The following is a 27,986-nucleotide window of genomic DNA, read 5'->3' on the forward strand; positions in this document are numbered from 1 at the left end:
TGCTGCATGGCTGACTCCTGGTGATGGTATTTTTTTTGGGGGGGGGGGCTTCTGTGTGTTTGGCTTCGCCTGGTTTGAGCCCTCAGGTCTCCTGGCGGGCTGCCCACCCTTTACGTGGGAACCGGGGGCACAAAAAGTGGCTGGTGCTGACACCCGTCTGGAAGGCAGCACAACTCCAGCGTGCGCACCTAAGTTAGAGCTGCTGGGTGGCTTTTTTTTCCTTTTCCAAAAAAGGAGTTGGATTGAGGATCTGGGAGAGCCAGTCTGGTGTAGTGCTTAAGTATACGGACTCTTATCTGGGAGAACTGGGTTTGATTCCCCACTCCTCCACTTGCACCTGCTGGAATGGCCTTGGGTCAGCCAGAGCTCTCTTATCTGGGAGAACCGGGTTTGATTCCCCACTCCTCCACTTGCACCTGCTGGAATGGCCTTGGGTCAGCCAGAGCTCTCTTATCTGGGAGAACCGGGTTTGATTCCCCACTCCTCCACTTGCACCTGCTGGAATGGCCTTGGGTCAGCCAGAGCTCTCTTATCTGGGAGAACTGGGTTGGATTCCCCACTCCTCCACTTGCAGCTGCTAGAAAGGCTTTGGGTCAGCCATAGTTTTCACAGGAGTTGTCCTTGAAAGGGCAACTTCTGTCAGAGCTCTCTCAGCATCACCCACCTTACAGGGTGTCTATTGTGGGGAAAGAAGATAAAGGCGATTGTAAGCCGCTCTGAGTCTCTGATTCAGAGAGAAGGGCGGGGTATAAATCTGCAGTTTTCTTCTTCTTTGACAGGAGAACCATTTTTCTTCTTCTTTGACAGGAGAACCCTCGAGCTGAAATGGAACTCCTTATTCCTCTTCAGCCCCACCTTGGGGGAAACTCACGGGGAGGGGGGGAAGATTGGTTTTTCTCTCCCTCCCAGGGATTCAGAGATTCACTGCCTCTGATCATGGAGGCTCCATTTAGCTTTCACCGTTCACAGCTAGGCAGCTCTGATGTTCCCACCGGTGGGGGAGACCTCAGTAACCATGGCGACGCGGCAACTGCCCTGTTCGTGCCCAGGCAGAGAGGCAGACCCCGCCCCAGTCCTGTTTTCTAATTCCAAGGCACACCTTCCACAAGGAAACCGAACCCAAGCCCCGCCCTGGATAGCCCAGACAAGCCCAATCTCCTCAGATTTTCGAAGCTGAGCAGGGCCAACTCTGGCAAGTCCTTGGGTAGGAGACCTCCTTGGAATACCAGCAGTCGGGAAGGCAGGGGCAGGCTTTATTCAGCCACCTCCTTGAATATCCTCCAGCAGGAGTCAGGCAACCATGATTTCTGGCGCACGCACACACTCACACGCACACACATCTATAAATACAAAAAAGAAAGAAAGAAAAGCCCAACCGGCTAAACCAGGGGTGTCAAACTCATGTGTTATGAGGGCCAGATCTGACATAAATGAGACCTTGAGGGCCGGCCCATGTTGGGTTGGGCCGAGCCAATGTCGGGCCGGGCCGTGTGTGTACCTATTTAAGATTAGGTAGCTGAGAGTTAAATTTTATAAAGACGCAGACAAACACAAAAATATGTATTTTAAAAAACTTAAAACATGCCTAAAACGTTAGCACTCATTGCTCTTAAGGATGCTTTCTTTGTATTTCTCCCATAAGATCCAGGGAACTGGGCAAAGGAAGCTCTGGCTCTTTCCTTCCTTCCCCAGGAGACTGGGGGGGGGGGGGAGCCTCAGCCAATGGAGAAAATGGAGGTTTTGCTCTGTAGCTCCTGAGCAATTGAACAAGCTGTTATGCAGATGGAAGCAAGAGAGGGAGAAGGAAGCAGATGACAGTCAGTTGCTTGGGGGCCTGATAGGAGCCCTTGGGGGCCTGATTCGGCCCCCGAACTGCATGTTTGACACCCCTGGGCTAAACTATGACCTTTGTGACAGGCACATTTAAAAACAATAATGGCGGCCACCGTTCTCTGCTTGTGGCACTTTGGGGACATTCACAAGCGGGGAATGGGAGTTTGCCCCTGTTGGTGGCTGCACGGGCAGCTTGCCTTTGCAGGGTCTTATGGGATGGCTGCTTTGGCCGCATTGGGGCCTGTTTCTAAAGGGGAAACTGAGGTCAGCCTCCCCAAAGCATCCTCCCAGTAGGCAGGTGTACTTCTGAAACATTCCTGGACAAATTTCTTCTGGATATTGAAGCTGTGCATTATCTCATCTCGTTTCCAGAGAAGACTCAGTGAAAACCCCCGTTTATTACCAAGATTTGTTCAGAGCTCTTTGCATCCACGGTTGGGTGTCCCTTCATGTCCGTCCCCCCTCCCCATTAGCATGGCACATATTGAAAAACATACCACAAAACCGCAGTCTCAGCATGTGCCTTTTGTGTGGTGTTTCACTGAAGGATGAGCACGGCTTGGCAAAGCACGGCACAAAAAGAGGCATTGTGCAGTCACGTAAACCAAATGTGTGGCGCTTTATCAATGCGCGCAGGTCAGTGGCGTAACCTGAGAAATGGGCACAAACGAATGCTGCAGGCTTTGCCTGGTCTGGAGTTCATTTTAGAGATTCTCTTGGTGAAACTGGAATGGTTCTCGGGACAGGACGCAGCTCCGGAACAAGCCAGGGACAGGCTTGAAGCAACTTGCCCCCTCCCTACATGCTGGTGAGTTCGTATTTGTCGTGAGTTGCATTGCTCTGTGGCGGCTGCGGCTGGGAATGGTGCAGTTCAATAAACAGCATGTAGATAGCGGCCCCAAAACCGGCCCCAACCATGGGACCAACGACTGGGACCCACCACCAGTGGTTGCCGGCCCTGAGGGAGAGAGAGAGAGAAATCAGCACAGTGCAGTTATCTGCGCTTCCTCATGGGGAGGGACCCCAAACCTTTTGACCCTGTCCGCACCTCTGGAATTCTGACAGCATGGGGACCTCAGCCACAAAATGGCTGCTTCAACAGGAGGAGCTAGCTTCAAAATGGCTGCCACAGCTTCCCTTCAGTCACACAGTGAAGAGCCTTGTGCTGTGAGGGCAGCTGCGCTTAAAGCAGCCCCGGCACTTGGGCTGCTTTAAGAGCAGGACCCCACGCAGGACCCCATGCCCCTGCTCCCCGCTTTGTGCGTGCAGCTCTATGACATCACCTGGAAGTGACGTCATCTCGATGGCATGCTGCCAGCTCCCCCTGAAGTGAGGGAGAGGGCGGGGCAAGGGGCGGGGTGAGGGAGAATGTTCAGGCGGCCCCTTGCCTAGCCCTCTCCCTCTTCAGTATCTGAAGCAGAGCGAGCAGGGAGGGGGTGCCCTAGGCAGCTGCTGACCTCACCTACGCCCACGTACCGGCCCTGTCCAAAAGCAATGGGTTTTTTTTGGGGGGGGGGAATCTTCCAATGGCCAATCAGAAGTCTTGCTGGGCACAAGCCCCACCCACTTAGTGGGCACCAGGAAAGGTGTGCCAGTGGTGCCAGAGCCCAGGCTCTTGGGGATTAGCACTCCAGTTCCCTGGTTCTGCCTCTTGTGTCTCACAGGGGCTTCCTGGACCGGGGCTGGTTTTGTGACCTTCTGCCTCTGCCCAGCTGGTGGCTGCAACTGGTTTTGTTCATCTTGAAGGGCCGGCTGGATTTGAACTCGGCTTCCTCCCTGGAACTTCCGTGTTCATCTGTTCTCCAAAAAGAAGCTGCTGGCTCTCTGTCCCAGTGGGGGCATTCAACAGTGCTTACGAGACAGAAGAATGTTTTTTACAAAGTAATTAACCCCCTCCATAAATAAAATCTTATCAGGGTCTCAGATGTGTGGGGGGGTAGTTATTACTGAGTAATATTTGTGAGCTATTTGTGAGTTCCCTGCATTGTGCAGGGGGTTGGACTAGATGACCCTGGAGATCCCCTTCCAACTCAATTATTCTACTTTTCCACTTTTTTCTAAGGAAGCACTACCAGTAAACGTCCACCAGATGTCACCCTTGCAACACAAAGCTGTCAATTTAGACCCCCTTTTCTAGGTTCGTTCTGGCAACCAGCAACTGCTGCTCCAAACCATGGGAAGACTAAAAAACTGGGTTACCAACCTCAAGGAGTGGCCTGGACATCCAGCCAGAATTAAGACTGAGCCACACACTACAGAGATCACCCCCTCTGGAGGAAATGGTGGCCTCGGAGGGTGGACTAGATGGCCTTGTGTTCCTTCTGGAGCCTCATCCTCTTCCCACCCCCAAATCTCCAGGAATTTCCAAACCCAGAACTGACCACCCTTTGAAGACTCCAACAGCTGGAACTGCATCGGCAGAGTGGCTCCAAGAATGAAGTCCCTGGTTCAAATCTTGCTCCCGCTTTTCCGGTGCCTTCGGACAAGACGACCCCCCGCCCTTCTACCATATGGGGAGGATCGTCCTGGCCTGCCTTTCAGGGCTGCTGTACCAATTGCAGCCACCTGATGGGTGTGCACGTCAAACCCTGCAAGCATGGAGCAGCCAGATGCCGCAGTTACGGCTGCAGGGGTCTCACTGCCTGGCACTTCCCTCAGCATCATCTCCAGACCATGGCCGGGGGTGGGGGGGGTGGCATTGGGTGGGAGAAGGGGGAAAGAGCCGGAGAGGGCTGCGGGGACTGGGGGAACCTCTTCAAAGTGGTACCTTTGCAGGTGACTTGTTTTGTAACCCTGTGGTTTTTAACGGGACGCTTCCGCCTCACCCAGGGCTCTCCAGAGGAGGCCTAGAGGTGGCTCTAAATAAACAGGGAGGCTGCCAGAGAGGGGCAGTTAATCAGCAACCAGCGTGGCGCCCCTTTTCCCTGGCAGAGCTGCATGCCCAAGGCAAAGGCTTCTTGTTCCAACAGGGCAAAGGAACTGCTGAGGCCGTGGGCCACTGGGGGAGCATCTGGCTGGCATGGAGAAGGCCCGGGGTTCAGCCTCCCTTAAAGAAGTGATCCCAAAGGGGGGGATCCCGAAGACCCCACCCTGAGATGCTGGAAAGCAGCGGCCAGTCAGACAAGATGGCGGACGGGGGAAAGCCAGGGGTGGACTTGGCGAGAACACAAGCTGCGTGTGTGTGTGTGGGGGGGGGAGGTGGAATGGTATCCAATGAAGAGAGCTGGACTCTTGAAAGCTCATGCTCCAAAAATCTTGTTGGTCTTCAAGGTGCTACTGGGTTCGAATTCAGCTGTTTTACTGCAGACCAACAGAGAGCTCCTAGCCTGGTGAAGGAGTGCAACCATTGCGCCTAGCTGGATGGCAAAAGGATCTCTCACAGAATCCTAGAGCTGGAAGGGACCTCCAGGGTCATCTAGTCCAACCCCCTGCCCAATGCAGGAAACTCACAAACCCCTCCCCCTAAATTCACAGGATCTTCATTGCTGTCAAATGGCCATCTAGTCTCTGTTGAAAAACCTCCAAGGAAGGAGAGCCCTCCACCTCCCAAGGAGGAAGCCTGTTCCACTGAGGAACTGCTCTAACGGTCAGGAAGTTCTTCCTAATCACAGAATCATAGAATCGTAGAACTGGAAGGGATCTCCAGGGTCATCCAGTCCAACCCCCTTCCCAATGCAGGAAACTCACAAATACCTCCCCCTAAATTCACAGGATCTTCATTGCTGTCAGAGGGCCATCTAGCCTCTGTTGAAAAACCTCCAAGGAAGGAGAGCCCACCACCTCCCAAGGAGGAAGCCTGTTCCACTGAGGAACCACTCTAACGGTCAGGAAGTTCTTCCTAATCATAGAATCACAGAGTTGGAAGGGACCTCCAGGGTCATCCAGTCCAACCACCTGCCCAATGCAGGAAACTCACAAACACTTCCCCCTCAATTCACAGGATCTTCATTGCTGTCAAATGGCCATCTAGCCTCTTTGAAAAACCTCCAAGGAAGGCGAGGAAACCTGTTCCACTGAGGAATCGCTCTATCGGTCAGGAAGTTCTTCCTAATGTTGAGCCGGAAACTTTTTTGATTTAATTTCAACCCACTGGCTCTGGTCCAGGGCTTCCGGGGCCACAGAAAACAATTCCACCCCCATCCTCTAGAGGACAGCCCTTCACGTACTTGAAGATGATGATCCTATCATGACAGGTTTGCCCTTGGGCCGCTTGGACGGCTGGGTCAGAGCCGGGCTTCCAAGGCCAGGGGGCTCCGGAGAGTTCTGGAACAGCAGCAGATGGAAGTTACTCACGTGAAGACCTCAGGCCCCCATCCGGCAAGGAAGGTGAAGAGACGGGGGCTGAGGTCGCGGGCAGGGTTCATGGCGCAGCCGCTGTTCATGGCCATGGCGGAGGTCAGCAAGATGATGAGGAGCCCCACCCCGATGGGCTCCAGCCCCTTTGGAACCCCCAGGTTTTCCGCATCAAAGATGGCGAAGACGCCCAGGAGAAGGAAGGCGGTCGAGATCACCTGGCAGGCACAAAGGGGGCAGCTCAGGCCGTGCTCGGTTCCAGAGAAGGAAAGTCTCCCCCCCCTGGGGTCCAAATGGGCCCCACAACAAGCAGCGCCCACGTTGACCCCCCCCCCCCGGAATGCCTCAGCCCTTCCGGAGCTGGGGGGGGAAGACACTGCTCACCTCCCTTCCAGGAGGCGGGGCTGAGAGCTAGGAAGCCAGATGGCTGCTCTCCACAGCTTTTGCACCTGAGACACCAAGAGCTGTGGGCTGACAAGGAGAAGGAGGAGGAGAAGGAGGAGAAGAAGGAGGAGGAGGAGAAGAAGGATTTATACTACATCCTTCACTCTGAATCTCAGCTACTCAGAGTGGCTCACAATCTCCTTTAACCTCTCACACACACACAACAGACACCCTATGAAGGAGGTGGGGCTGAGAGAGCTCTCCCGGAAGCTGCCCTTTCAAGGACACCTCTGAGAGAACTGTGGCTGAGCCAAGGTCACTCCAGCAGCTGCAAGTGGAGGAGGGGGAATCAAACCCGGTTCTCCCAGATAAGAGGCCGCGCACTTCACCATGACACCAAACTGTCACTTTTTAATCATCCGTTCTCTGGAAGACCCATCAGTGAGAGACGGGTTTCCTGTGCTGTGCAAAGAGGAGTTCTGGACTTGGGAGGGAGCTGGAGGCCCTTCTGATGCTCAGGGCTGCATCACCTCCGTGGCAGAGAAGCAGGCAGGGAAGGACTGCCCCATAGGCCTGCCCAGGGGACTCCTGGGGCCCAGAGAGCCTCTTCCCACCCCACCCAGGCTGCAGGCTCCCTACCTGGTCGGCAAATCCGTTGGTCGTGGAGAGGTATTCAGCTGGGTATGTAGCGAAGATATGGGCAGTGCCCGTGTGGCCGGTGACAGTTAAGTTCCCCCCAGTGTAGAACATCAGTGCGTCTAGGGGATAACAATTGTGCTCGGGATTAATCAGCTCACCCCTGAAGCCTTTTGTGCCCAGACTCCCTGCATGTCTTACAAGCGACCCTGCGAGGTGGCTTAGGCAGATGATGCTCGCGTTGCCGGTTTGGTGGCTGGGGAGGGGAGGGGGCGTTGAGGCTGACCTGCCTTGGGTCAGGTGGGTGACTGCAGCCTTGCTGGGGCTGGAATCTCTGCTGCCCCCCCCCCAAAGGTTCTCACTCTGCCAAACAGAAAGGTCACATGTGTGGCTTCACAGCAGTGGAATCGGTGATCATGTGTAGGAACAGGAGATGTACCTTGCAGGATCAGGCCAAGGTGTGTCTCTCTGGTATATGTGGCCAGAATCCTAGCAACCCACAAGGTTAGGATGGGCTACCAGAAAGGGGTTGTGGCCATGTTCTTCCTTGCCTTGCCTTGCCTTTCCCTTCCCTTCCTTCCACCCACTTTCTCTCTCTCACTCCCCCCCACAAAGGCCTCCTTGGAGAAGACAGAGCATAAAAAGAGAGCCTTCAAGATTCTGCTTTCCCCCCTAAGCTTTGCAAGAGAAATAACCCCGGGGTCTCAGCAAATCTGCATGTTGTCTCACTGAGTTATACTGAGGCACTTTAAGCACATTTTGACTTTCCAAATCCTGACATGAATCTTCAGGTGATCTGTCTGTTCAGGGGCCTTTTTTTAACAAGTGCAACGGTGTTTGGAGGAGAGGGGGGTTCGTCGTCCAGAGATTTGTCCTTTCAAAAGGGACACGATCCAGTCGGGCGTCTTGTGCAGAAGCCCTGCTGGAATGAACCGGAGACCTCCCCCCTCCCGCAAAGCATCTTTCAGCCAGTGCCTGAGCAGGAATTCCCGGTGCCAACCCCGGAGGCTGGATTGCAAGCACAGAATCAGAGAGTTGGAAGGGACCTCCAGGATCATCTACTCCGCCCCTCTGACCAATGCAGGACATTCATTGATTTGTTGGGCAGTTTCCGAGGCAGAAACGTACCCCTCCCACTCACCGTAGTTGATCCCGAAGACAGCAGCTGCTCCCACAAAGGCTCCGAGAAACTGGGTGAGGACATAAACGGGGAACTTGGCCCAGGGCATCTTGCCGGTGATGCACATGGCAAAGGAGACGGCTGGGTTGATGTGGCCCCCTGGAAGACAGGGCCCGGGAGGGAGGTGGGCCACCCAGGGGGAGCCACGTTAGAAAAAGGAGGAGGAGAAGAACAACAACAAAGATTTATGCCCCATCCTTCTCTCTGAATCAGAGTCTCAGAGCAGCTCACAATCTCCATTATCTTCTTCCCCCTGTGAGGTGGGTGGGGCTGAGAGAGCTCTGACAGAGGCTGCCCTTTCAAGGACAACTCTGCCAGAGCTCTGGCTGACCCAAGGCCATTCCAGCAGCTGCAAGTGGAGGAGTGGGGAATCAAACCCGGTTCTCCCAGATAAGAGTCCGCACACTTCACCACGACACCAAACTGGCTCAGTCTGTGGCAGGGAAATTAACCCAAAGCCCAGAGACACTTTGGAAACCAAGAACGCTGTCATGAGTCGCAGTTCACCTGGCCAGGCATGAGGCTCACGGCGGGGGGGGGGGGACTGCCAGAGGAGCCGTGCGTGTCCCGCGTGGGGCATACAAAGTGCCCACCCCAGGGGCTCTAGTGCAGGGCTTTGCTTGGGCATGTGACATTAAGATCTGCCTACAGGGGCAACCTCCCATTCTTCAGGTTGTCAGCCTCCAGGTGGGGCCTGGAGATCTCCCACTATCACAACTGATCTGCAGGCGACAGAGACCAGTCCCCCTGGAGAAGGTGGCTGCTTTGGAGGGTGGAGTCTCTGGCCTTGTATCTGCAGAGGTTCCTCCCCCCTCCCCCGAACTCTGCCCTCTGCAGTCTCCCCCTCAAACCTCCAGAATTTCCCAACCCAGAACTGCCAGCTGCATGGTGGACTAGAGCAGGGGTGGCCAAAGGTAGCTCTCCAGATGTTTTTTGTCTACAGCTCCCATCAACCCCCTCGCCATTGGCCATGCTGGCTGGGGCTGATGGGAGCTGTAGGCAAAAAACATCCGGAGAGCTACCATTGGCCACCCCTGGCCTAGAGGGTGAGTCCCTAGGAGCTGTGGGCCCAGGTGTCGGGGCAGCCACTTCTGGGGTGGGAGAAGGAGACACCGCCTCATTCAGTCGCCCCAGAGAAGGGCCAAATTTCTGTCTGTGGAAGAACATGCAAGCATCGATTACAGCTGGCTTGACGCTTCTGGGCAAATCCCCTACTGGTATTTGATGAAAGACATTTTTGTCAACTGACTCCTGAATGTGTTAGTTGTTAACTATGGACCCAACAATGTTTAATCAGTGACTTGCAGTCGTTACTTTGTATTTTTATGTATGTCGAATCTTTTTGATTTATCCTTACATTATAACATGCAGAAATGTAATATTTTATTATTTCTTTTCTCCTCCCCTCTCCTTATCCCTATTTTCTCCTCTCTTTTCGCAAACTTAATAAAAATTCTTTAAGAAAAAGAAAAAAAAAGAACATGCAAGCATCAGAAGAAGAAGAAGAACTGCAGATTTATACCCTGCCCTTCTCTCTGAATCAGAGACTCAGAGCGGCTCACAATCTCCTTTATCTTCTTCCCCCACAACAGACACCCTGTGAGGTTGGTGGGGCTGGAGAGGGCTCTCACAGCAGCTGCCCTTTCAAGGACAACCTCTGCCAGAGCTCTGGCTGACCCAAGGCCATTCCAGCAGGTGCAAGTGGAGGAGTGGGGAATCAAACCTGGTTCTCCCAGATAAGAAAGCTCTGGCTGACCCAAGGCCATTCCAGCAGCTGCAAGTGGAGGAGCGGGGAATCCAACCCGGTTCTCCCAGATAAGAGTCCGCACACTTAACCACTACACCAAACTCAACAGGGCTCCTCATCTGGGACCTGTTGTGGCAGAGCCCCTGTCTCTCTTGGGGGCCAGACTGTGTGCCTGGGGGGGGGGGGGGACGGATGAGAAAGTCTGCCTGGGCTCCGAAGCGCAGTGCTTGAATGTTCCCTAACGGGTGACGTTCTCTTCTCCCTGCAAACAGACCAGCTGGTGAGGGCAGAGAGCAGACTGCGCCGTTCTCTTAGAGCATGCTCTGCACATGGGGGTGGGGGTGGGGGGAGAAGTCGAACAGCACTCCAGTGCCCGGACCCCCATCCGAATTCAATGGAACTGGGTCAGCCAGCCAGCAGTGAAGACCTAGTCCTCTGCACCAGAAGAAGACTGCAAGTGGTCAAGAGGCAGCGTGGGGTAGTGGATAGAGGGCCGGGCTAGTTCCAGAGGGCAGCCATGCTGTCTGTGGTAGAAGAGCTGAATTCGACTCCAGGAGCACCTTAAGAGACCAGCAAGATATTCCAGGTAGGAGCTTTTGAGAGGTTTTGGATGAAGCGATTTTTGACTTTCCAAAGCTGACAAGCCTGAAAAACCTTGATGGTCTCTATGTTGCTTCTGGACTCAAGCTTCGTGTCAGACTAGGAGATCCAGGTTCGAATCCCCACCCGGCCATGGACGCTTTCTTGGGTGGCCTTGGGCCTGTCCCAGGCCCTCATTCCGGCCTACCTCACAGGGTGGCTGTGAGGATAAAAATGAAGGCGGGGAGAGGAACATCATGAGTTGTGTTGGGTCCTCATTGAGAAATATCTCCGTAACTAAATGGAAGTTTTGCTCATGGTGCTGGATGAGCAGGAATTCTGGTTTCCTCGAGTGCATTTCTTGGGCTGGTGGAATTTGCAGGCGAGGTTTCATCGGAGGCTGCCTTTAATGAAATGCTCCTGATAAGGGAGGGCCGCTGTCTGTGGAGAAGGGGCCCCCTCTGCGCTGCTTTCTCTGTTGACTCTCGCTGGGGGTCAGGGTGTTATCTCGGGAACCGGGAGCAGCTCTGATCTCTTGCGAGCCGCCTGGCCCAGATAAGGCCAGGGGGATAAAGGGCGGCTTTGTGCTGCCGTCCAGCGTGGTGTGACCTCCAATGCCCAGCAGGGAGGGAAGGCCGGCTGGCTGCTTTCAAAGCCGTCTGGGCAGAATGGCAGGGCGCTGGTGACGCGGCTCCTCAAAAAACCCGCCGTGCCTTTGGGCCGCCTTTGAATTACATGAACCATTTTCTCCTCTGTCAGCAATTGGAAATATGGGCTGCACAGAGTCAAGGAGGCCCTAAGATGGCGTGAGCAGGGAGGGAAAAAGATCTGCGAGGTGGGAGTGAGGCCTCTCTCTGGCCCTGAGCACAGTTTCTTCCTGTCCGGGGCGGCCAAACTTGCTGAATGTAACAGCCACATAGAATAAATGTCAGATCATAGAATCCTAGAGGTGGAAGGGACCTCCAGGGTCATCTATTCCAACCCCCTGCACAATGCAGGAAACTCACCAACACCTCCCCCTAAATTCACAGGATCTGTCAGATGGTCATCTAGCCTCTGCTGAAAAACCTCCAAGGAAGGAGAGCCCACCACCTCCCGAGGAGGAAGCCTGTTCCACTGAGGAATAGCTCTAACGGTCTGGAAGTTCTTTCTAATAGAATCCTAGAGTTGGAAGGCTGATGGACAAAAGGAAACACCACTTTACACAGACGTTGATTCAAATGTGGCATTCACTGCCAAAGGATGTAGTGAGCTTTCAAAGAGGGTTCGGTAGATTCATGGAGGAGAAGTCTATCAGTGGCTAATAGCCATGGTGGCTGAGGGGAACCTCCACATTCAGAGGCCCAAACCCTCTGAATCATCATCAAAGGAAGGCCTCAGCCTCTCTGCCCTGTTGTTGGCTCTCCAGAGGAACTGGTTGGCCAGTGTGTGAGAAAGGAGGCTGGATTAGATGGACCCTCCCTGGTCTGATCCAGCAGGGCTCTTCAGATGTTCTTCTCAGAGGAAGGCCTCAGCCTCTCTGCCCTGTTGTTGGCCCTCCAGAAGAATTGGTTGGCCACTGTGTGAGACAGGAGGCTGGACTAGATGGACCCTCACTGGTCTGACCCAGCAGGGCTCTTCTGATGCTCTTCTCAGGGGAAGGCCTCGCCTCTCTGCCCTGTTGTTGGCCTTCCAGAGGAATTGGCTGGCCCCTGTGAGAGACACAATGCTGGACTGGATGGACCCTCACTGGTCTGACCCAGCAGGGCTCTTCTGATGTTCTTTTGAAGGCCTCAGCCTCTGTGCTCAGTTGCTGGCCCTCCAGAGGAACTGATTGGTCAAATTGTAAGACAGACAGCTGGACTAGATGGACCCTCTCTGGTCTGATCCAGCAGGGCTTTTAAATTGTTCTTATGAAGGCCTCAGCCCCTGTGCCCTGTTGTTGAACCTCCAGAGGAATTGGTTGGTTGCTGTGTGATTGAGGCAGGAGGCTGGACTAGATGGGCCCTCCCTGGTCTGATCCAGCAGGGCTCTTCTGATGTTCGTACTAGGCCCTGGGGGTGCCATTGTCCTGAGTGTTGCAATAAGTCGTAATTCAGCAATCTCCCATTTCCATCTGCGTCTGAAGTTCCTTTACAATAAAACAGCTACGTTGAGGTCACGCATGTGAATGAGCCTATGAGAAAGCCCGGGATGGTGTCCTAGACGTTGGCGAAATCGCGTTTCCAGCGTTCTCTTCCCGCATCAAATGACTAGCAGATTTCTTCTCCGTGCAATTCCAGCATCTTCCCGGCTTATTGTTCCTGCTCACCCAACTGTGTCCCGGTTTTGTTTGGCTGCATTTTGTGTTTCAAGACTGCCGTGTTTGCAAAGGTTCATTTTTCAGGCCAGCGGCAGGTTCTTCTGTTTTGAAGCCGGTCCCAGTGGTTTTGAAGCCGGGTCCCATCCTCCAAGGGAGTGGCCGTTCACGCCCCTTTGGGATCACCTGCCAATGGGGTGTCCTAAGGGACATTGAAGGGCCTGTCACAGGCAAGGGACAGCAGCGAGAGGAGCCTTTCCCAAGTCCCCTGCACTCCACCCGTCCTGCTAATATTGCAGAACACCACCTTCAAGTACTGGGCTGCCCCCTAGTTAAAGAAATGGTGGTAAATTAATTGCCTGGGACTTAGTTGATGGATTAGTTGGATTCCACGTGCCTAAGTTTGTTCCTGCATAAAGCAGTCTTTTAGTTTATTTTATCTATTTTATTCATTGATACACCCACCTTTCTTCTCTCCCTTGTGGAGTCGCCAAAGGGCTTCCCTCCGCTCTCCGCTCCTTCCTTTTCTGGTCACAACAACCCTGTGAGGCAGGACAGGCTGAGAGAGCGTGACTGGCCCAAGGTCACCCAGCCAGCTTCCATGGCACAAGTAGGGATTTGAACCTGGGTCTCCGAGATACTAGCCTGTCACTCTTAACCAGTACGCCACACCGGCTTGTTTATTTATGAATTAAAACATTTCTATTCCACCTTTCTTTGTGGTTCAAGGCAGCTTACAAGAACAGCCAAAAGCTTCCCTTGTGAAGGCCAAAAAATGAAACAGCAGATTGCAAACCATTCTGGGGAAAGAGGCATTCTGAAGGGAGGAGAAGGAGAAGATAACTGTAGATTTATACCCTGAATCTCAGACTCTCAGAGTGGCTCACAATCTCCTTTACCTTCTCCCCCCACAACAGACACCCTGTGAGGTGGGTGGGGCTGAGAGAGCTCTCCCAGAAGCTGCCCTTTCAAGGACAACTCCTGCAAGAGCTATGGCTGACCCAAGGCCATTCCAGCAGCTGCAAGTGGAGGAGGGGGGAATCAAACCTAGTTCTCCCAGATAAGAGAGATATGGGTGACCCAAGGCCATTCCAGCAGCTGCAAATGGAGGAGTGGGGAATCAAACCCAGTTCTCCCAGATCAGAGTCCGCACACTTAACCACGACACCAAACTGGCTCTCCGGCCCTCCTGAGAAGGAAGACAGAGTCCCTCTTCGAAGGCAGTGTCTTTTGCTGCCCAGCAATTTGTGTATGCTTACATTAGAAATAATGAACAATTTGGGGGGGGGGGGGGAGGAATCACTGCCCAATTAATTTGGGGCACATTTGTAGATCCTTTGGGAGGGTTTTTGAGCCATGCTTTTAACGGACTAATTGTTTCAGCCTTGTTCAGTGCAGGTTGCTAGTCAATCGTTTGGGGCATCTGCTCCATCAGTGGATTCCTGAAGAAAAGACACCGGCAGAAGCACCAGCCCCCCCCCCCCCCTCAAGAAGCGAATGTCCCCAAATGTGAATCTGCAACAATCCACAGAGGCCAGCAGGCAGCTCAGAAACTGTCACCCCAAACCCCACTGGAAGCAGAAGCAGTCCCTGGCCCCCCAATGGGGTGTGTTGTGTGGTGCCCACCCACCCCCAGCCCCATAGCCAAGAGGTGGCTTACCGGAAACGCCTCCTGCGACGTAGATGGCGATGGTGACGGCCATGGCAAAGCCCACGGAGATCACCGGGGCGCCTCCCAGCTCTCCTCTGCTCAGCACCGACTGGGCCACACACCCCAATCCCAAGGTCTGCCGGGGGGGGGGGAGAGGGGAGAGAGAAAAGCCCGAGTGGAACATCAGGAAGGCCAAGCAGCCCCAGAAGGGCCCCCCGACCCAAAGGTCCTCTTCCTGGACCCCTGCCTCCAGGCCGAGGGAATGATGCCTCCCACCTTGTCAGGGTGATTCTTCAGCATTTTCTCTGATGCGGAGGGCATCCCTCAAGGGTCCTCTAGTAGTCCAATGCAGGGAATTCATAGCTCCCTCCCCCTCCCTCAAGGATCCCCCCCCCGCCACACTCCATGCCCAGAGGAGGGCAAAACCCCTCCAGGATCCCTGGGCCAATTCAGACTGGAGGGAAATTCCTTCCTGGTCCCCCAACATGGGGATGGGCATGTCGGAAAGGGCCACGAGAGCCCAACCTGGCCTCATCCCTTCCTGCCCTCCCTGTGCCCACAGCCAGGAGGAGTCGCAAAAACAGCACTGACCTTTCCCCAGTGGCCAATATATATACACACACACACACACACACACACTGTGGCTAATAGCCACTGATGGACCTCTGCTCCATATTTTTATCCCATCCCCTCTTGAAGCTGGCTATGCTTGTAGCCGCCACCACCTCCTGTGGCAGTGAATTCCACATGTTAATCACCCTTTGGGTGAAGAAATACTGCTTAAGACAGAAGAACATAAGAGAAGCCATGTAGGGTCAGGCCAATGGCCCCTCCAGTCCAACACTCTGTGTCACAGAACATCAGAGAAGCCATGTAGGGTCAGGCCAATGGCCCATCCAGTCCAACACTCTGTGTAACAGAAGAACATAAGAGAAGCCCTGTTGGATCAGGCCAGTGGCCCATCCAGTCCAACTTTCTCTGTCACATAAGAACATAAGAGAAGCCATGTTGGATCAGGCCAATGGCCCATCCAGTCCAACACTCTGTGTCACAGAAGAACATAAGAGAAGCCATGTAGGGTCAGACCAATGGCCCCTCCAGTCCAACACTCTGTGTCACACAGTGGCCAAGAAAACCAGACACCATCAGGAGATCCACCAGTGGGGCCAGGACACAAGAAGCCCTCCCACTGTGCCCCCCCCCACAAACACCAAGAATACAGAGCATCAATGCCTAAGACAGAAGAACATAAGAGAAGCCATGTAGGGTCAGGCCAATGGCCCATCCAGTCCAACACTCTGTGTCACAGAAGAACATAAGAGAAGCCCTGTTGGATCAGGCCAATGGCCCATCCAGTCCAACACTCTGTGTCACACAGTGGCCAAAAAAACCAGACACCATCAGGAGATCCACCAGTGGGGCCAGGACACTAGAAGCCCTCCCGCTGTGCCCCCCCACAAACACCAAGAATACAGAGCATCACTGCCTAAGACATAAGAACAGAAGAGAAGCCATGTTGGATCAGGCCAGTGGCCCATCCAGTCCAACACTCTGTGTCACATAAGAACATAAGAGATGCCATGTTGGATCAGGCCAGTGGCCCCTCCAGTCCAACACTCTGTGTCACAGAAGAACAAAAGAGAAGCCATGTTGGATCAGGCCAATGGCTGTTAGCCTCTGCTCCATATGTTTATCCAATCCCCTCTTGAAGCTGGCTATACTTGTAGCCGCCGCCACCTCCTGTGAATTCCACATGTTAATCCCCCTTTGGGTGAAGAAGGACTTCCTTTTATCCGTTTTAACCTGACTGCAGTGGGGCTTGAGCCGGAGAATTGGTGTGTGGGGGGGGGGGGTCACACCCCTTGTCGTTGAAGGGCGGGGGCCCACAAGAGCCCTTTTTGGAGCTGACTCAGCATTGGCAAAGTCCCATGGCCAAGAGAGCCCCAGGCGGCCTCTTTCACTGTCTTGTGTGAGGAAGGATTAGCGCTGGGTACTCAGGCTGTGGCACGTCTGGCCCGGGCCTGATTCGCACGGGCTGAGCAGGAGGCCGCTGGAGGTACGTTGAGGTGCGCCTGCCCAGGTGTCTCCTGACATTTTGGCAGGGAAGGAGGGCAACTGAGGTTGTGAGGAAGGCACCAATGGGGGAGGGTTTGCCTCTGCACTCAGCAGACCTCACAGGTTCCAACAAGCACATCACATCAGTATGGTGCGGGTGTGTGTGTGTGTGTCAGAGTGTCAGATTAGGATGGAAGAGACCTGGGTTCGTATCCCCACGGAAGCCGGCTGGTTGACCTTGTGCCAGTCACACACTGTCCACCTAACCTGCCTCAGAGGGTGGTTTGTGAGCAGGGGTTGTTTTGTAGAAAAATAGGTGGTGGAGAGCTCATCCAGGGGTTGTTACGCAGCTGCACCTACTCAAAGGACAAGGAGGTGGAACTCTCAGGAGGAGGAGGAGGAACTCCCAGAAAGGTTCAGGAGCTGTGCTCCTGTGAGCTCCACTGAATCCGAGGCCTGGTTGTGAGGCTAAAAGAGAGGCGAAGGGAATCAGGGGAGATGCAAGTGGAGTAAATGTTTTGTTTTACGTACAGTATTTCATTCTCGACACCCTGCCTTTCTCCCCAAAGCAGCTTATATCATTCTCCCCCCCCCCCTCCATTTTGTCCTGACAATGACCCTGTGAGGTAGGTTAGTACAACTGGCCCGAGGCCGCCCAGTGAGCTTCCGTCGTACAAGTGGAGATTCGAACCTGTGTCTCCTGGATCCTCATCTTAACCACTGCACCACCCCGGCTCAGAAAGCGGCCAGAATAAGAGCTCAGCCTGAACCGTGCTGGCTGAGGGGTGCCTCGGAAGGGAAGGGGAGAGCTGTGGGTGAGGTTACCTGGAATCCCGCAGCCGGGTTGGGAGCCTCGGCCATAGCTTGGGGCAGTTCTTCTGCTTCTTAGCGTCTTTGCAGCCATGGTGGGCGGGAAGATGCTGCCCAAACTTGCCTTTCCGCCCCCCCCCCCCCCAGTAAACAGGGCAGCAATCATTGGAGGGAAGCAGAGGTTGGCATTACCTGGCCGGGCTGCTCCCACTCGCTCTGCCAGAAAGACACCTGATCTCTGCTCTTGTCTGCAGCCAGGGAGGGGAAGAAGAGGCCTTTCGGGAGAGGCTGGGCCAGCTGCCTTCCCAGGAAAGAGGCCAGGCCTCATTGAAGGAGGGGAGATTGCAGACCAGGGGCTCTTTCCTGCTCCCGCGGTCAGGATGTGTGGATTACTCTTTCCAAGATACATAAATACGACTTCCCAGGATAAATAGGGTTTTCTCCAAAGCCCAGGTCCAGGGCTCCCAAAACAACACTCCCGTCCTGGGTGGTCGTGGTGCCCCTTGGCCTCAGTTTCCTTTCCGTAAAGTGGAAACTGCAGGATAAAGGGGGAGAAGAGAGGCAAGAGAAGCTGCCTCCTGGCCCAACTTTTGGAAGACTGGAGCTGCATCAAGCGGAAGGGCGAGGGTGCTCGTAGCCTGAAAATGCTCTCCTGGGGTGGGGGGAGCTCTCTGCTTGCACCATAGGGGGTGGGGGAGGGAGCAGGGGATGCTCAACCTCTGAAGGAAGGAGGGGGTGAAGAGCGCCCCTGGTCATTGGGGGAAGTCTCTCTTGAGCTGGGGAGAAAGCACTGCTGCCAGGTGGTACCTCTGGTTCGATCTCCCAAACATAAGAACATAAGAGAAGCCATGTTGAATCAGACCAATGGCCCCTCCAGTCCAACACTCTGTGTCACACACCGGCCAAAAACCCAGGCACCATCAGGAGATCCATCAGTGGGGTCAGGACACTCACTGTTGCCCACCCCCCAAACACCAAGAATACAGAGCATCACTGCCTAAGACAGAGGAACATAAGAGAAGCCACGTTGGATCAGGCTAATGACCATCAGTCCAATACTCTGTGTCACACAGTGGCCAAAAAAACCCAAGTGCCATCAGAAGGTCCACCAGTGGGGCCAGGACACTAGAAGCCCTCCCACTGTGCCCCCCCAAGCACCAAAAATACAGAGCATCACTGCCCCAGACAGAAGAACATAAGAGAAGCCATACTGGATCAGGCCAGTGGCTCATCCAGTCCAACACTCTGTGTTACACAGTGGCCAAAAAACCCAGGCACCATCAGGAGATCCATCAGCGGGGCCAGGACACTAGAAGCCCTCCCACTGTTGCCCCCCCAAACACCAAGAATACCTAGCATCACTGCCCCAGACATAAGAACCTAAGAGAAGCCATGTTGGATCAGGCGAATGGCCCATCCAGTCCAACACTCTGTGTCACACAGTGGCAAAAAAAAACAGGTACCATCAGGAGGTCCATCAGTGGGGTCAGAAGTCCCAGAGAGGACCTGCTTTCCAGCGGTTTCCACAGAGGACGTGCAGGGTCCATGGGTAGGATAAGGCCACAGGTGGTCGGCTTCTGCTTCTCTCCCAGCCCCCCCCCCCCACACACACGTGGCACATATAACTCTCCCGTGAAACAGTTGATCAGGTGACGGAGCCCTATAAATTGTTTAAAACTAAGTGGCTCTTTCTTGATCATTAGTTACATATTTATCGTTTCCCCGCTGCGTCTTACAAGGTAATCACATTTTCAGTAATAAAACGAGTCATATCCATTATTCGGCAGGTCTCCAAGGAACGCAGTCGATACCCTTTCAGGTTCAAATGGATTTCCCCTCATTTGGTCTCGGGCCCAAAGCCCCATAAAAAGAGGAGACTTGGAATTAAAGAGGGCAATTTAAGTAATCGAAAACCCTGGGTGAAGAAGGGCTGAGGGCAGAGGAAGGGCTTACAGCCAGGCTGTATTAATGTCCGTTCTGTAAGGAGGCAGCCAACGTGGGCACAAGGAAAGCTTTCACAGCGCATGAAGATCTGGTTCAAAAGGGTGAAATGAATCTCAAATAACTCAAAATACTCCGACTCACATTTTTAAATGTGAGTTTGGTGTCGTGGTTAAGTGTGTGGCCTCTTATCTGGGAGAACTGGGTTTGATTCCCCCCTCCTCCACTTGCACCTGCTGGAATAGCATTGGGTCAGCCAAAGCTCTTGCAGAGGTTGTCCTTGAAAGGGCAGCTGCTGTGAGAGTCCTCTCAGCCCCACCCACATCACAGGGTGTCCGTTGTGGGGGCGGAAGATAAAGGAGATTGTGAGCCACTCTGAGACTCAAAGGGAAGGGTGGGTATAAATCTACGGTCTTCTTCTAGACGGAGCTTTTAAAATATTCCTTGTTAGTTTAATCAGGTGGGAAATGAAGCCGGGATAGAAGGGTTAAAGAGTTGGAGGGGAGGGGAGGAAAGGGGAGACATGGTTGGGTTTTCTGGCAGGGATTGGGGCTGGGGGTGGAGTTGTCCCCTCTAGGTACCAAGCGTCTGTCCTTTTTCAGGATTGGGAGGAGCAAGAAGCAAGAAATGAGTTGTGCCCGTTTCCCTCCCGTTGGTAGGTGCTGAGCAAGTAGAAATGATCCCCGACTAGGGAGGGAAGAGGTGTGGAGTAGTCCTGCCCTGGGCCCGGAAGGGAGGGAGGGAGGGTATCTCTGCAGCCCTGCCTATTGCCCCCACCCCACCCCGCACAGCCTGTTTCCCTGTCACTGATGCTGCATCTCTCCTGCCCTGGGCTGGGCGTGGGAAGCCATGAGATGTTGGGAAATGGGGCGACCATCCGGCTTGCAATGAGAGGAAGGAGGCCTGGCTTGACGCAGGGATGCTGCTTTCAGTCAAGCAAACTGAGTAACTTCTGTGGGTTTTGCAAAGGGAACCTGAGTGAGAAACGCCCTTCCCTCTCACCCCACCCCTCCCCTTCTAGGGAGAAGACCAGGTCTGCCCTGCTGCACCCTGCCTGTTACCTAAAAAGGGCATTGCCAGGTTGGCTGGGGGCAAAATCTGCTCTACGTCGCCCTTCCGAGCTTCCTCAACAAGTCGGGGCATCCCTTCGCGTGAGGCCAAAAGCCTCTTCCAGGCTGCCTCTCCCTTCTGCAGCCGGGCCTGCCTCTTCTTGTTCTCCTCCGGCAACCACTTCCGCCTGGCATCGCCCCCCTGCCTCTCCTTGAGGGATGCCTCTGTGCCACCAGAAGGTGACCTGCCCCAGCCTTGCCATCCCCGTCCCTCGAGGCGGGACACCTGCAGGGGCCCACAGCCCCCCTGTTGTTGCTGACCCCCCCCCACATACACACACACACTGGCTAGCGCTCTGGCACCCCTGCTCCCAGCTGCACGCCCTCCCTCCCCGGTGCTGCCAGGGAAAAGGGTGTGGTGGACATGACCATGGGCAGTAGGAGCCCCAGCCACAAGGCAGGTGTGGGGGGAGGAGGAAGAGGGGGAGGAGGTGGGAGCAGGGCTGGATGGTGGATGAAGGAGGGAGGGAGGGAGGGAGCGAGGGGGAACTCTCTGCTTGGGGCCTCCTTTGCTACAAGGTGCTGGGCATTACCTTTAAAGCCCTATTTGGCCGAGGATCTGCCTACCTTAGGGACCGTCTTTCCCCACATGTTCCCTGGAGGGTACTCAGGTCAGGAACCCAAAACTTACTATGGATCCCCGGGCAGAGGGAGGCAAGACTCAAAACAACTCAAGAAAGAGCCTTCTCCATCGACACCCCTCACTGGTGGCACCAACTCCCTGAGGAGGACAGACCCAGCCCAGTTTTCAAGGCCTGCAAGACGATGCTGTTTCAGCTGGCATTTAACTGGAATGACGGCCGTGGCTGAGGTATTAGAGCTGAAGGGATGTTTTAAAACTCCCAAATGCCATCTTTAAATCGTACTGAAATTAGAAGATGATATTGGATTTATATCCCACTCTCCACTCCGAAGAGTCTCAGAGCGGCTCACAATCTCCTTTCCCTTCCTCCCCACAACAGACACCCTGTGAGGTAGATGAAGATATTGGATTTATATCCCGCCCTCCACTCCAAAGAGTCTCAGAGCGGCTCACAATCTCCTTTCCCTTCCTCCCTCACAACAGACACCATGTGAGGTAGATGAAGATATTGGATTTATATCCCGCCCTCCACTCCAAAGAGTCTCAGAGCGGCTCACAATCTTCTTTCCCTTCCTCCCCCACAACAGACACCCTGTGAGGTAGATGAAGACATTGGATTTATATCCCGCCCTCCACTCTGAAGAGTCTCAGAGCGGCTCACAATCTCCCTTCCCTTCCTCCCCCACAACAGACACCCTGCGAGGTAGATGAAGATATTGGATTTATATCCCACCCTCCACTCCGAAGAGTCTCAGAGCGGCTCACAATCTCCTTTCCCTTCCTCCCCCACAACAGACACCCTGTGAGGTGGGTGGGGCTGAGAGAGCTCTCCCATAAGAACATAAGAGAAGCCATGTTAGATCAGGCCAATGGCCCATCCAGTCCAACATTCTGTGTCACACAGCGGCCAAATATACACACACACACACACACTGTGGCTAATAGCCACTGATGGACCTCTGCTCCATATTTTTATCTAACCCCCTCTTGAAGGTGGCCATGCTTGTGAATTCTGCATGTTAATCACCCTTTGGGTGAAGAAGTACTTCCTTTTATCCGTTTTAACCTGTCTGCTCAGCAATTTCATCGAATGCCCACGAGTTCTCGTATTGTGAGAAAGGGAGAAAAGTCCTTCTTTCTCTATCTTCTCCATCCCAGGCATTATCTTGTAAACCTCTATCATGTCACCCTGCAGTCGACGTTTCTCCAAGCTAAAGAGTCCCAAGCATTTCAACCTTTCTTCATAGGGAAAGTATTCCAGCCTTTAATCATTCTAGTTGCCCTTTTCTGAACTTTTTCCAATGCTATAATATCCTTTTTGAGGTGCGGCGACCAGAACTGCACACAGTACTCCAAATGAGACCGCACCATCGATTTATACAGGGGCATTATGATACTGGCTGATTTGTTCTCAATTCCCTTCCTAATAATTCCCAGCGTGGCATTGGACCCGCCCCCAAAGGCTCCAGGGGTTTCGCAGCACAGACCTGCCTAGCTTCGCCCCCCAGGAGGGAGAGGGGAGGGGGGCTGTCCTGAGCAGAAGTGTGCAGGAGCCCCTCCCAGGCCCTGGGGAGGGGTTGCTCTGGGTTTTTGCTGAATGGTGTTGTGCCTACAGGTCCATCCTTTCCATGGCACAAGTCCTTGCACTCCCCTGGTCTGGATTAATGGAGGAGGGGCTGGGGGGAGACCAGAGATGGGTCTTGGGGGGCTGGGGGGAGATTCCTCCTTTCCCAAGCTGGCTGGGGAGATGGCAGAGCTTCCAGTGGCCGGCGGGCACCAGAACGGCACCTCGGCCAGCAACCGCCACCCAGGTGGCTCAGTCCCTCTCGCATGGTGCTTCAGCTCTCTTCCTTCCTGTGCCAACCACAAGTCCCTCCCCTCGTCTGCTGCCTGCTCTGGCTTTCAGCTCTGGCCTCTCCTCGGCTGACCCTGCCAGGCCCCGCTGTTGTCCCGCCCCCCAGGTGATCGGAGGTCCAGGGCCTCTGCTGGGTGGACAGACGGCCCCCCCTCTGCTTCCCTAACCTTGGACTCGGCCTGAGCTGGGGTGGCCTCCTGAAGTCCAGGAGTTGTCCTGAGTCATTTGGGCAGCAAAACAGCTGATAAGAGGTTCAAAGGAAGAGGCGGGCCTGCCCCACCAACCAGGACACAAGGAGGGAGCAGGCAGAGATAGGAGGCGACAACTTAACTGCTTTGCTGGTTCCAGCCAGCAACACAAGCTCCAGCCAGAGGCCTCTGAGGGCGAATGCAGCCCTCCTCGGGGTCTGTTCCCAGCCGATGGGACTGAGGCAGGCTGCTTCTGCACATGGAGCTTTCCCCGTGTAAAACTGGGGTCTGGGACTTCCCTTGGCTCTTGAAAGCATCGTTTGCACGGGATGTTTCCCTTGACAAAGTGCAGTTTTGTGTGGGGCAGGAGTGGGAGGATGGCGTTGGGGGAAAGGGGTTCACAGCCTCACCTAGTTTTCCTTTGTGGGCAGACACCCACCTAACAGCTGCTAGTCACACTTAAAAACTGTACTGAAGGTCTGGTCATGGGTTGAGACCGTGCCCTGCTTTATGTGATAGACTCTGTACCTGTGGAGCGAATATTCCCGACTCAATTCAGCATTTATTGCTTGATTGTTCCATATATCATAATCTCTGTAAGGAACTATCTTGCAAGCTTTCTTTGTCCCCAGATTCATCTTCTCTGCCACCCTGGGAATATTTACTGAATGACACTGAGTGAGAGGTGACTGAGGCTGTGGCAAAAGGTTGGGCCGACATCCTTAAATGTAAACCTGATCTTGTATAAATGCACATGCACTCTCTGATTCTTTTTCATTTTATCTCCTATGTTTAACTTTTTACATTCTGTGTACTCTTATTTGCAATTGTTATGCCATTAAAGGTTTGGAATTCAAGTGCCCTGCTGGGTCAGACCAGGGAGGGTCCATCTAGTCCAGCCTCCTGTTTCTGGAAGTGGCCAACCAGTTCCTCTGGAGAGCCAACAACAGGGCAGAGAGGCCAAGGCCTTCCCCTGAGAAGAACATCAGAAGAGCCCTGCTGGGTCAGACCACCAAGGGTCCATCTAGACCAGCTTCCTGCCTCACACAGTGGTCATTCAGTTCCTCTGGAGGGCCAACAACAGGGCAGAGAGGCTGAGGCCTTCATAAGAACATCAGAAGAGCCCTGCTGGGTCAGACCACTGAGAGTCCATCTAGACCAGCTTCCTGCCTCACACAGTGGTCATTCAGTTCCTCTGGAGGGCCAGCAACAGGGCAGAGAGGCTGAAGCCTTCCTCTGAAGTTGCCTTTTGGGCCTCAGTTCCCCAGTCCATGAAAGCAAATTTGCCGTGATCTCCGGCAGCGGAAGGCAGAAACGGCTGTGCACTGGATCAAGCAACCAGCTTCCAGACCTGTCAGAATAAAGCCAGTAGGGCCCCTTGCCAGAACTGATGGCTCTCTTGCCCAACTCCCGGGGTGCCCCAGCAGACTTTCTGTTAGCAGTTCAGGTTGTGACATCACAAATGTTCCTATCTGAGATCTGACTGAGCCGTGCCCACTCGGGACTGTCCAAAATGCTCCCAATCAGAAGGAATCATTTCTGACTTCTGAAAGTCGGCACTGAAAGGCTGCCCACCTCCTGGCCACGCTGGCACCTCCCTGCCTGGTTCCCGAGTGAGCTCAGGGGCATGTGGGAAGGGCCGTGCGGAAAGAGCCCACTCCTCTTAGGGACAGTGCCCGCTCGAGACCCTAGCCCCTCTCCCCCTTACCGAGGAGGGGGGATCTCAAGGGGGCAAGGTGCACGTTGAAATACATTCCCCAGTGAAGCCAATGGAAAGAGCGACTGGGAAACTGGGTTTGGTGCTGGGAGTTTTGTGGTGGGGTGGCAGCAGCTGCTGCCAGCCCCCAGGCCAGGAGCGGGGGGGTGGGGGGCAACCACACACCGGGGATGGGGCCTGCCACTTATTCTTGATTTGGAAAACCTCTCTGCTGCCTCTCTGCGTGAGTCTGTGCTGTTTCCCCAGCTGGACAGCTTCGGAGTCCAGCAGCGCCTTGACGACCAAGAGGGCTGCCCGCCTGCCGCCCCCCCCCCCGCAGGGACCTTGCTTGACCCAGTGGGGGAAACAGCCCGCCCCCCCCCCGCTCTTTCTCATGCAGGGGGACGGGTCCAGGCTCCTCTCCCCCGCGCCACCCTCTGGATCGGAACTGGCTCCTCGCGAGGAAGACGAAGGCTCGCTTTCTAGGACCTGCCTCTCACAAGCTCTCCCAACGGCGGGAGGCGCCTGCTTGGAGCGGGTCTTTCGCGGAGGGCGCCCCCGAGAGCGGTCGAGCCCTCTGAGCCCCGTGGAGCAGCCTGCCCCACACCCCTCGCTTGGCCTCATTTGCAGGGGGCCCCGTGGTGGGGCAAGAGCGCGCATCGTGCCCAGCGCCGGCAGAAGAGCCCAGGTCGCTTTGCGCAACTCGCCTTGGCAACTCTGCGAGGAGGGAGGGGAGGGGAGGGGGGGCTCTGCTTCTGCTTCCACTTACGACCATCACGAAGGTGCCCAGGAACTCGGAGAGGCCCTCCTTCACCAAGCTGTTCTTCAGCGCAAAGTTTGCCCGCCAGTCCCTGGGGCTCCTCTTGGCCATGCTGGGGCCTTGTGGCGCGGGGGCCGCCGCGGGGCAGGCCTCGTCCTCCTCGGCTCGCGAACTTTGGCTCCCGTGCCGAGGTGTCGAAAGAGGCTGCGGCTTGGAGAGCCCCCAGGCCAGGCAGCCCCGCCGAGAAGGAAGGAGCCGCTCTCCCGGCCCTGGGCTGGGCTGGACTAGACCCACCGCGACTTCTGCGCGGCGCACGGAGGGCGGGCGGGCAGGAGGCTTCCCCTTTTCTCCCTTGCAGGCTGTTGAGGCGGAGATGGGATGACTCACTTGTTGACCCGCCCCAGGCAGGCAGGCAGGCAACTGGGGGGGTCCCAGGAGAGGGAGGCAGGAAGAAGAGCTGGTCGGACGGCCGGGCAGGTTTCCCACGGGCTGCTGGCCAGGAGGGAGGGAGGGTCGGGCAGGGCAGGGCACCCGGCTGCTGGGAGCAGGTGGCTAAGATGCGCGGGCTGCCCGCACACGCCCCAACGCACCCGCTCGCAATGGACTTGCCACCTGGATTGGACCGGGCGCGCTGGCAACGGCCCGTTGGGAAGTGGCAGAAGTGCAGGGCGGGGGGGGGGGTGGCAAACTGCAGTTTGGGAGCCACGTGTGGCCCTCTCCCACCTGCTGTGTGGCTCCCAAAGCCCCCACCGCCCAGCTTGGAGAAGGCACTTGGCTCTCCAAATCATTTCGCCTAGGCAAACCGGCCAGCGGCTTGGAGAAGGCAGTTAAAGTTGCTTTCTTTCCACCCCTCTCTTTCTTCCTTGTGGTTGTTTTCAGACCACTTAGATGTTCCGTTAGAAACCGGAAGCAGGTGTGTGGCGCTTGCGTTGCCCCCAGCCTTTATTTAAAGGCAACAATCCCACCAAAAAGGGAGCCCTGCAGAAGGGGCGGGTTTGTGGGCTCCCAGGCTGTGCTGTGCTGGGCAGTGCCGCGTGGCCGGGGCTCCGAAGCTGTTTCCTGAGGGTCTTGCTGGGCACCTTCTTGGGCGGTCAGAACTGGAGGCTGAGGCCGGGGCAGCCGTCAAACCAGGCCAGCAGCCATAAGACCAAGATAAAGCAGCCAAGTGACTTCATGTAACAGAGCTCGAACTTGCACTGACCGTAATCGGAGCAGCAGCACCCAGAATGGCAAGGCCGCTCTCATCAGATCTCAGGAGCTAAGCAGGGCTGACTGTAGTTAGTAGAATCCTAGAGCTGGAAGGGACCTCAGGGTCATCTAGTCCAACCCCCTGCATGATGCAGGAAACTCACAAATACCCCCCCCCCGCACACACACACACACACACACACACACACATCCGCAGTGACCCCTAGGGTGGGAGACCTCCTGGGAATACCAGCAGTCAGGAGTGCTTGCTTCAGCCACCTCCCTGAATAACCTCCAGCCCCCCAGTAGGGGACAGTCACTAGACGTCACCAGGACTTCCAGGTGCACGCACATACAAACACACACACACACAAAATACAAAAATACAGAGGGAGGGGGGAGAGAGAGAAGAAGAAGAAGATGATGATGATCTTGGATTTATTTCCCGCCCTCCACTCCGAATCTCAGAGCGGCTCACAATCTCCTTTATCTTCCTCCCCCAAAACAGACACCCTGTGAGGTGGGTGGGGCTGAGAGGGCTCTCACAGCAGCTGCCCTTTCAAGGACAACCTCTGCCAGAGCTATGGCTGACCCAAGAAGGCCATTCCAGCAGGTGCAAGTGGAGGAGTGGGGAATCAAACCCAGTTCTCCCAGATAAGAGAGCTCTGGCTGACCCAAGAAGGCCATTCCAGCAGGTGCAAGTGGAGGAGTGGGGAATCAAACCGGGTTTTCCCAGATAAGAGAGCTATGGCTGACCCAAGAAGACCATTCCAGCAGCTGCAAGTGGAGGAGTGGGGAATCCAACCCGGTTCTCCCAGATAAGAGCGCTATGGCTGACCCAAGGCCATTCCAGCAGGTGCAAGTGGAAAAGGGGGAATCAAACCCAGTTCTCCCAGACAAGAGAGCTATGGCTGACCCAAGAAGGCCATTCCAGCAGGTGCAAGTGGAGGAGTGGGGAATCAAACCGGGTTCTCCCAGATAAGAGCTATGGCTGACCCAAGAAGACCATTCCAGCAGGTGCAAGTGGAGGAGTGGGGAATCCAACCCGGTTCTCCCAGATAAGAGAGCTCTGGCTGACCCAAGACCATTCCAGCAGCTGCAAGTGGAGGAGTGGGGAATCCAACCCGGTTCTCCCAGATAAGAGTCCTCTGCACACTTCACCACCGCACCAGACTGGCTCTAAGAGAGAGAGAGGACAGCTTCCCCTCCTTATGAAAGGC

At 54.9% G+C, this 27,986-nt stretch overlaps 1 protein-coding gene across 1 annotated transcript; it reads right to left on the bottom strand.

Annotated features, from left to right (window-relative positions):
- Positions 1-2,212: 2,212 nt before the first annotated feature.
- Positions 2,213-25,937, bottom strand: AQP9 (aquaporin 9). The gene is made up of 6 exons (XM_060260074.1): positions 25,588-25,937; positions 14,591-14,717; positions 8,288-8,425; positions 7,150-7,268; positions 6,127-6,344; positions 2,213-2,791 (listed from the first exon to the last, which is right to left on the bottom strand). The coding sequence occupies exons 1-6, from the start codon at positions 25,687-25,689 to the stop codon at positions 2,632-2,634; spliced, it is 864 nt and encodes a 287-aa protein (XP_060116057.1). The 5' UTR covers positions 25,690-25,937; the 3' UTR covers positions 2,213-2,631.
- Between the last annotated feature and the right edge of the window lie 2,049 nt (positions 25,938-27,986).

This window comes from Heteronotia binoei, chromosome 19 (assembly GCF_032191835.1).
Source record: "Heteronotia binoei isolate CCM8104 ecotype False Entrance Well chromosome 19, APGP_CSIRO_Hbin_v1, whole genome shotgun sequence".
Taxonomy (NCBI): domain Eukaryota; kingdom Metazoa; phylum Chordata; class Lepidosauria; order Squamata; family Gekkonidae; genus Heteronotia; species Heteronotia binoei.